The following is a 10,162-nucleotide window of genomic DNA, read 5'->3' as shown; positions in this document are numbered from 1 at the left end:
TTAGGAGAAGACACCAAATGTTACTATATTTAATCACTTTTTCACCATTGACCAGTCCTTGAACAAGATTTAAATGAAAAGATTATGACAATACAATTTACAGCAATGTCACATTGAAGAAGATCAGAACTAGAAGACCAAAACATACACAAGCTAGTAGTTCTTTTCTCAAGCCTTGGGAACAATTCAACAAAGACACTATATATACTCTTCACAAAGTACAAACAGGGCTCAGAGACAAACCAATGCCTCAAGATATGGAATGCCGTCGATCTCTGCTTGGTTTGGTTCGACCTCTGCCATTAGGCGTGGCTCCATCACGCACGAAAGGATAAAGCCGGCCTAGTTTTTTGGACACTGAGCTCATAAATGATTTCCGAGGCAAAGGAGGTTTGTCAGCAAATGAGTTTCTTCTCAGTGGAGTGCTTACAGCTGACACATCTGTTGATTTCTCAACTTCTTTCAATTTTATCTTCATTTTCACTAGCTCTAGCTTGAGGTCCTGATTTTCTCTCTTTAAGCTCGAGACCTCATCTGAAACTGGTAGGACGTCGGTGGAGTATACATTCACCTTTGGGGGAAGAGCAGGAGGAGGTTCTCTGTCCATGAGGCTGCCATTCATGGTCTCTCGAAGTCTTTGTTGCTCGTAGTAGAGCACTTGGACCACGGTTTGAACAGGAAGCCGGTCATTCTGAGCAGCATGAGCACAGGCCTCCCGAGAGAGCTTTTGGCAGTCCATCACACTGCACACCTTCTTCCTTTCCAGGTCACTTAATGCAGGATGAGCCTATCAATGAAAAGTTAAGAGTTGGATCAAACAGATAAATTTCATGAATGACATTCATCCAAGATTAAGAGTGATCTAGACAAGTTTTTTTACTTCCCAATTGCATTGTAAGTTTTAATTGTGAGTGAAGTTGAAATACACCTTGATATTATGGAATTTCATTGAAATTTTGTTTAAGTTGGAACATGTCAAGTGCATCTACTTTTAGACTACATTTAAAATCTTGAATTGGATCAAAATCGATATAAAATCTTAAAAGTTATAGCATTTTAAATTTCCATTTTTTACAGATTTACAATAAAATAGAAACACTTGATTGACAATATGATACAGCATCAATGCAGAATACAAAAAATATAGTGAGGCCAAAATCAAACCTAGTCAACAATGAACAAAAGAGCCTGTTTGAGTAGACATGAAACTTGTTTTCCAAACAAGAAAACAGAGAATATCAATGTTCCAATATAAGTATTGGTGTTTCAATTATCTGTACCATGACATAAGATTTATAAATTATTCATTAAGTATGTGCACACAAGTGTGTTTGTGTGCACATACTTAAAAATCAGAAAGTAGAACTAAGTGAAATAAGAGAATGCACCTTCAAGAAAATATCAATGGCTCTATACATCCCATCCTCTGTAATCCTTGATTGTTCTGGAATAATTTCAGCAAGACTAATGAACTTTGAAACAGACAAGTTGCGGTCAGAGGCTATTTCAGCAAGGTAGTTTTCCATTAGCTTCGCAACCCTCTCCATGTCACTCAGAGGAGTAGAAATATACTCTTCGTCAGCATTGTATTCCATACGAGTCCCCTCCATATCATATTCAACATAGTTCATCATGATCCGATGCACGGTGTCCACATCAAACAATGTGTCCCCGGTATAGGAATACGAAGGAATCAGTAAGTCATCCAACACAGCCTGTCCAAGTTGCAGTCCCATCCTCTTCTCCAAGTCGAGCCTGCAAGCAACCGTTGTCTCAATATATATTGCAGCTCGAAGCAGCATTGAGAGAAAGCTAACCGACATGGCATTCTTCTCCCTTGGCAGAAGACTAACTATAGTCTCCAAAACAACCCTCTTCTCATGCTCTTGTCTCAGTTCTATCTTCTTCCTCCCCTTCCCAAATATTTCCTACAAATGAAAATGGAGATCAAATTTGTAAGTTTAAGCCACATAAAATCGAAACATTGCAGTTAACACTGGGGTGAGATCTCACCAAACCTCGAAGGGATTTCTGTGCATAGAGCATAAGTATTGGACCGAGAGCATATTGTTTAAACCCCCTCGCCATCATTGCAATTAGTACGCGTTGGAAGATATCAATTCGAAGAACAGTCAAATCTTCAGCCCACCAGTCTACAATTGGTTTCATGGAAGCACTAACAACCTCAGTGACACTTTCTCCCCTACTTGACATGCAAAATTCACTATCCTTGCAGGTTATGTATGCGATAGTGTCTATGCATCGGCTCACCAATTTAACTCTCTCCGCCATTGGAAGGAGGCCTTCGGATATATGCAAGATGGCAACTGCCCCTGCAAGGCTTTTAAGTGCAACTTCATTCAAGTAGGCCTCAGTTCTTCCCACTAGGTTTCCAACTGCATAGTCCTCTGTCATCTCAAGATACTCGGCCACACACCGGAGCATTGCAATGTTTTCTGTACCTATCTCGAAATTTATCCCATAACAGAACTTTGCTGCGAGTTCAAATCCTTCTGCCCCACCAGGAGCATCAGGGATTTCAATCTCAGCAAGATCAGCATCACTAGATTCCGATACCACTTTTCTTATGTATCCACATTTCGAGACTAATGGAAACTGCATTTGAATTTCAAAATTGATCAAATATATATCAATATGTATGTGTGTTAGCTTCATGGTTAAACTCATACTTCACTATTAGATTATTGTTGCTTCTCTATGTTTTAGTTTGCTTTTAAGGTCACAAAATATAGAATCACAGAAGATAAGCTAAAATATAACCTAAACAGTTGTCTATCTATGAACAGTGATACATTTATAACATGTCAAATTGTCAAGTACTATTTGCTCTCTTTATGGAGGAGTTTACTAAGAAATTTAATACTTGAAATGATTAATTAGAGAAGAGAATATGTTGTACCTTGTGCAATGAAAATGAAGCTCCACCAGCATGAATGGTAACATCACTTGGGATTTCTTGGGAGAAAATCCTGTTCAAATTCAATACAACACCAATATGTTTTCTTTTTCTATCCAAAAACACCATCCTCAAAATAAATAAATAAAAATAATAATAATATCACACACACAGTAACACACACAAGATTTTAGAAAGTGTTCGAGCAAATCAGAGCATAGAGGAAGCAAACCAGTCACTGGTCCTCTTCATGGCAGTGGAAAGGCGCTCCTTCTTGGAGGACATATTAGAGTTGGTGGGCTGTGAAGCTTCCTCCTGATCAAGATCCACCATGGCAGTACTTGTAAAGTCTTTACCATGTTCATAACCCCATCATATAGTGGCAAAAGTAGACACAGATTCACATGCAGTTTCTTTTAAATTAAGGTTGTGATGCAACAACATCAGAATTCAACATGTCATCCCCTACACCCTTTTCTTACTCCTTTATTCCACATTCTTCACTTTTTCAATAAAAAGAAAAAAGAAAAAAGAAAAAAAACTATTGGGTCTTTGATTCTGTGATAACTCTGTTATTTATCTTCTTCTGTTTTAGAAAACGGTCAGTGTCCTTGGTGAATTTCCCATATTAGGCCTCCTTTTAGGCCTAAGGGGAACTACACAGGGGTAGAACAGTCTTTCTTGAATAAAGATGAAGTTGATAACGTGTGGTGGTGAGCTTATTAAAGAGATGAGACTGTAGCTGTTAAGGTTAGAACTTTCCACATGGGAAGCAATTTCATCCACAACAGTGCCTGTCCATACGGATTAGCATTTCAATATTGGCCATGAATGTGAGATAGAAACTATTTTGATCATTATTATATTTTACTGATATGGATAATTAAGGGTAGGTTTGGTATTGTGACAAAAAAAAAAAAGAAAAAAAAAAGATAATATTAATTAGGAGAGAAAAGAAAAGAAATGAAAGAAAATGAGAGAATAGTGTTAATTACTTGTTGTGTTTTGTTAATTAATAAAGAAAATGATAATAATCATGTTTGGGGAAAGAAAGAAAATGAAACTAATGTAATAATTTTACAATCATACATTTTTTCATAGAATTTTTCTCTTATAAGTATAATGGCAAATTTAGTATTAACAAAATTTTATTAAAAATATTAGTCTTCCTTCCCTTTCCTCCCATTTTTTAGAAGATAACAAAAGTTATTATCAATATTTTAATCTTTTTTTCCAAATCCCTTCATTCTTTCTTTTTTCATCCAACATTTTATACCAAACATAACTTTTTATTTATTCCATTTCCTTTCTTTTCTTTTTTTCCCATTTTCATTGTACCAAAGTGAGCCTAAATGTTGCTAATTAAATAGATGTAATAAGGTTTAGAAATTACCAGGAGAGTTCCATTATTGTCCATGTACTTGTAACTCCATCCAATCTAATCCATCCAGTGAATCTTAGGCCATTCATGTCACTTGTCAGCATCTGCGTCCACCAAACAGTGGATTCAATATATAGTGTAAACTGACGGTTTTGGTCCAGCGGTAAGGAGAGGACTCTGACTCTAATATGTTCAGAGTTCGATTCCCTATCACTTCATTATAATTCTTGATTTAATGATACTGTCGTTATCGGGCCGATTGCAACACCCTCTATTTGTAACTTGGGATGAGTCTAAAAGACACTGCCACAAAGAGTTCCGAGTTTCAAATAAATAAATAAAAAACAATCTAAGAAAAACTCCAGAGAAAACTAGTGGAAAGGGTCTAGTCGGTGCCTGGAGATCTAACATTTTATACACCAATAAGGAAAGGACAAATGGTTCCTGTATTTTACAATCACTGGCCTCTGTTGGAAAATTTATTGCTTAGTACTTAACCTAAATGGTATAAAAATAAAAAATAAAAAAGAAAAATTGTCATTGAGGAAAAAATATATAAAAAATAAAAAATAAGATATTGAAAATATCTTGGTTGATACATGCCAGAGCAAGGCCGTCATTAAGTATAATACATTACAGTTGTTACCAGCTCTCTTAAATTAATACGTTTTGAGTAGAAAAAAATTTGTGCATGGATGCTCATATTTTTTACACTACCAAAAAAAACAAAAAAAAAAAAAAAAATCATGTTGCTCATATTTAAATGGCCCTGTTATAAAAAATTAAATGATATGAAAATATTTCAAAATAAAATTATGTACTAACTAGGCAAAAGTGACAGTTCAGTTTGATAAAAAAAATAAATAAATAAATAATAATAATAATAAAATGATCAAAAGAAAGAGAATATAAATTTTTTACTAAACTGTGTGATTGATTGTAAATGAATTTTGATATGAAATTTGGACGGCATAATTCTCATAATGCTTTATGGTTAGGTTCTCTAAAAAATTGTTGGTAATTAAGATAACAATAATAAATAAATAAACAGAGAGCTCATAGGTAATATGATGAGGTGCACTTCATTATAGTTTTGTTTGAAGTCAATCTGAAAAATGTTGTTCCAAACACCGTATAATACGATGCATACAAGTATACATAACGTATTGTTGATTATAGCCCAATAATAGAATTTGAGTTAGAAATTGAAAAAAGTATCGGATTGAGACACGAGAGGGTGCACGCACGATATACTTCCTCTCATAGGCATACAAAAGATCATGGACAGCGAAGTGAGATGGTCGCGTGATATATTTTTCCTTGTAGAGAAAGATGGAGCATATCCAAATTATTGAGAGCCAAAGGAAAAATAGACAGGCATTATCTTGAGAGGAATGTGACACAACTTTGAAGGGCTGAGTCTACTACATTAAAGAAAAGGACAAATGGTTCCTGTATTTTACAATCACTGGTATTATAATGAGGTGCACTTCATTGAAGCCCCCCCCCCCCCCCCCCCCCCCCCCTTTTTTTTTTTTCTTTTTTTTTTTTTTTTTTTTTTTTCCTCCTCCTCCTCCTCCTCCTTAGGACAATTGTTTGAAGTCAATCTGAAAACGTTGTTTCAGATACCATATATTACGATGTCATATAAGTATACATAATTTATCGTTCGAATGACCTGTAGGTTATAATTCAATAATTGAATTTGAATTACAAACTAGAAAAAGTGTCGGGGAGACACGAGAGTGTGCCCTCACGATAGATTTCATCTCGTAGCCATACAAACGATCATGGCTAGAACTGGACAGAAAAATGGGATAGTCGCGTGATATATTTTTCTTTATTGAAAAAGATGAAGCATATCCAAATTATTCAGAGACCAAGGGGGAAATAGACATGCATTATTTTGAAAGAAATGTGACACACCTACTTCTTTTTAAGGGCTGCAAATTGAAGACAGGGGAATGTGCATTTGAATGTGACACAACTTTGAAGGGATGAGATTGAAAATATATATCATATCATTTAGGAAAAAAAAAGAAAAAAAAGAAAAGAAAAGAAAATATATATCATATGCAATAAGTGGCATTTCTTGAATTAGTGAAAGCAATTGCCCTAGTACCTACGACCCCCTTTATCAATAGGCTCCTACATATATGTATATCTTCGCATAATGGAATTTAAAGGTTCCCCCTTTTTTAATTTTATTTTAATGTTTTCTTTGTTGGGCACCATTCCTAATTTTGATTGATCATCAAAGAGAAGCCCCATCACTAGTGCTCATCAATCCATCTGTATGATAAATACATCTCATAGTTTTATTGGGCCCATAATAAATATACTGCATTGTGTAAGATCTAATGGGCTCCATTAATCAAACTGCACAATTTCCTCTGCACTTGAGTTTGTGGGGGTACCATCACTTTCTGTTCACTTAGTCAGATCTCTCTCACTCACACCCACACACACACACATAATGATGCAAAAATGAAATGCAAATAATCAGAATCGATAGATGAGATCTCTCTCTCTTTGCCTCTAACCATTATGTCTGCAACAACCCCTTCTTTCCCTCCGTTTTTCTCCTTACCTCTCTCCGACTAGATCTTTGATCTATGTCAATTTTGGTTATTCTCGACTTAATCTGATCTTTTTTACTTGATTTGATCTCGTACGAGTTTGGATATTTTTCTCCTTGTCGGAGGCGCTTTGTGAATATAGCTTTGGAATTATTGCCTTAATGATGGTCAGGCCTTTGGGTCTCTCCTGTTGTTATTTTTCTCCCTAAGTAGTTTTCGTTCTTAAGCTTTGGCTCTTATTCTCAACAAATTTAAAAACATATTCTTCATTTTTTCTTGCTTTACTTCAAGATTTGTATGCCTTTATTTGGTTTGACTCTTGCCTATGTACGATCATTAATGGCTTGACCTTTGTGCTTTTGCAACTAAAAAAAAAAAAAAGACCGGCGAGAAGTTATTATATGGTGCCGAGACCATTGGTCCCGGCCAATAAACACTTGGCACATCAACAAAAAGCTTTGCACATAAGATTTTAGAACCAAGCCACAAGTAGGCTTAACATAAAATGATTTGAAACATCTTATAATTAAGAACAATAGAATTGTGAACACCATGTGCCACATGTCCATAGTTGAAACATAAAAAACATCAATAAAAAGAAGGGTATGAAAAATTAAAAGTATAAGAAATCCTTTTTACCTTATGAATAAATTAATTAAGATATGAAATAATACGACATAGTGAGAAAAATACTCATAATATTTACATTTTGGACAAATAATACTCCTATTATTCATATTGTGTATATAACTCCGTTAAGTTTGAAAAAATGAATAAAAAAAGGTTTGAGGTCACTATTTCGTTAAAAATCTAGTCATTACATTTTTAAGATAATGTCATTATAATATCCATATATCTTTCGATAATGCCATTATATATATATATATATTGAACCAAATAGAGGAATTCTTTAGTCATTTTGCACTTAATTATTATTTTTATTTACGTTTTATTCAATTATAGAGGGATACTTTAGTCTTTTCAGCAACCAAGTTTTTATTTTTTTTCAAAATTGAATGTCAGAAATTTTTTAGAACGTATAAAAAATTATATACTCTATCGGCATATATTATAAGAGTATTTTTTACTCGTGACCTTGGATCCATATGATACATTTTGTTACCTAGTAATATAATTTCTTCATTTTCCTTCATTAACTTATGGTCCTTTTTTTATTTTGTTGGTGTTGTTTGTGATGGGAAGAGGAAAACTAGGATTATTGGCAGACAAAAACTTGAGTGAGGCAGTTGAGTGAGTGTGATATGATATATAGATGGTGATATACGTAACATAAAAAAAATAAAATAATAATAAAAAAAAGGCCCACAACAAAAGCAATAATTTTCGAAGTGCACTAGATTTTGAGATTCCTTGCTGAGTTGGGGATACATCTAAGATAAAAAGCCTCTGATGTAGGCAACAGTTGGCTGTCCTTTAGGGCACACACCTTGTAGGTACCCTAGGCAGGATGTGACTTCTTGTTCACTTGGGTCCAAGAGATTCTTCAGTAAACATGGCAAACATCTCCAACAGAGCCATGCCAATTCTAAGCATGCAAGGTGTAAAAATGTAGAAAAAGTTCCATTGCCTTTCAAACACAAGCTAAATGTGTGTTGAATGAGAGATGAAAGAGTGTCCTTAGTAGTCAAGTACTGGTGCAAACAGCAAAGCCATGTGAATTCAATTTTATAAAGGGAATGTGAAGAACTATTATTGATGAAATAGATGTAGAGAAGACCTAACAACACTATCTCTAAAAATTATAAAAAAATAAAAAAAGAAGAAGAGATAAAACATACTCACTAAATTAAGATAATTACTAAAAAATAGAAAAATTCAAATCCATTTAAACTTCTAGAAAAGAATCCTGAAATGTTCAACTGGTTCTCTTATAGCACTGAAAAACACAATTCCATAGCCATAAACGATGGAATTTGACAAAAAAAAAAACACAGCCTTAGTCACGAGCTAGCAGAAGACAAAAGTGAGTCTTGTTGGTTGGACAATTTCCAATCAATATGGATCTTTGTGGGTCAAAATAGATTCGTTAAAATTGTACCAAAAACGTGTCGAGACGCCCATTTCGGCTTTTGACAATTCAAATGGGCCATATAGACTTTAACCGTCAATTCTACACAATAACGGAACAAGTATAGGCCTAAAGGGCATTCTACACAGGGATGGAGCCAGTATAGGCTCGGAGGGCGGGTGCCCCTGTCCCTATCCCATTAATCTTTTAACATTTTATTTATGTAGTTTATAAAATGCCGCTCCTAAAATTATATATTTTTAAAAATCTTTCCAATTCTTTGTTTATTTTCTATTCTCTTCAACAACAAAAAAAATTAAATAAATAAAATTGCTTTTCCTTTAGTCAATCAAACCTTAATTTTTTTTTCCTTTGAAACAAATTCCCAACTCCGTCACTGGTTCTACACACTAAAGCAGCAGCTTTTAATTTTTAATATGACAATTTCCAATCAATATGGGTCTTTGAATTATGTATCACTCTCATTGTTGAATCCATCCAAGACCAAGCAATCCCTTCAGTAGATTCAACCCAAAATAATCTTGAACATAATGGAGGTGAAGATAACTAGTTATGAATCTAATTGTTGGCTTCAGTTTGATATGTATCTTCTTGATTCTATCTCTCTAACTGGTTTTGGTCGTCAGTCTTCTTCCTCTTTTGTGTGTGTTTTGAGCAGATTATATATTTGGCTGATATTAAATGTTCTAAAGTACAGCTACAGTTTTTTTTTTTTTTTGGGGGCTTATTGATGCTCTACTTGTCATGGGATGGATACTTATTGATAAAAAAAAAATAATAATAATAAATAAAATACTGGGCTAGAAATTTGTGCAGGAGGCTGGCCCAATTCAAAGTACTCATGACTGGATCAGCCCAAACATTTTAATATAAAGTGATTGCAAGTAGGCAATTTATGGCCCATATTGAGGTCCAAATAAGTTATAACCACAAATAGAGTAATGACCATATTGAGATCCAATTTGAGGTCCAATTTATGGCCCATAAGTGCCTTTGTTTTAAAAACTAACCTCGTTAATTGAGTAATGATACTCAGTCCGACCATTTTGGCCGATTAGTAGTCGACTCTTATGTGGCAAAGTCATGTCACTCCCACATTATTTAATGGTACTCTCTTTGATTCTCTCTCTCTTCTACCTCTCTTCTCTCTTATCCATATCTCTTATGCTTCTTCAATTCTTTCCTTCACTCACATTCGGTTCAAGAGAGGTAGAAACAAAGAGGAAGAGAGAGAA

General features: G+C 34.5%; 1 protein-coding gene across 1 annotated transcript; it reads right to left on the bottom strand.

Moving 5' to 3' along the window:
- Positions 1 to 3,458, bottom strand: LOC132266977 (BTB/POZ domain-containing protein SR1IP1-like). The gene is made up of 5 exons (XM_059768010.1): positions 3,150 to 3,458; positions 2,921 to 2,990; positions 2,014 to 2,616; positions 1,389 to 1,928; positions 1 to 787 (listed from the first exon to the last, which is right to left on the bottom strand). The coding sequence occupies exons 1-5, from the start codon at positions 3,248 to 3,250 to the stop codon at positions 251 to 253; spliced, it is 1,851 nt and encodes a 616-aa protein (XP_059623993.1). The 5' UTR covers positions 3,251 to 3,458; the 3' UTR covers positions 1 to 250.
- Positions 3,459 to 10,162: the final 6,704 nt, after the last annotated feature.

This window comes from Cornus florida, unplaced genomic scaffold (assembly GCF_030987335.1).
Source record: "Cornus florida cultivar Cherokee Brave unplaced genomic scaffold, ASM3098733v1 CherokeeBrave_3.0.0_Hap2_Chr07, whole genome shotgun sequence".
NCBI classification, from domain to species: domain Eukaryota; kingdom Viridiplantae; phylum Streptophyta; class Magnoliopsida; order Cornales; family Cornaceae; genus Cornus; species Cornus florida.
This window is presented reverse-complemented; position numbering and strand designations above follow the sequence as displayed.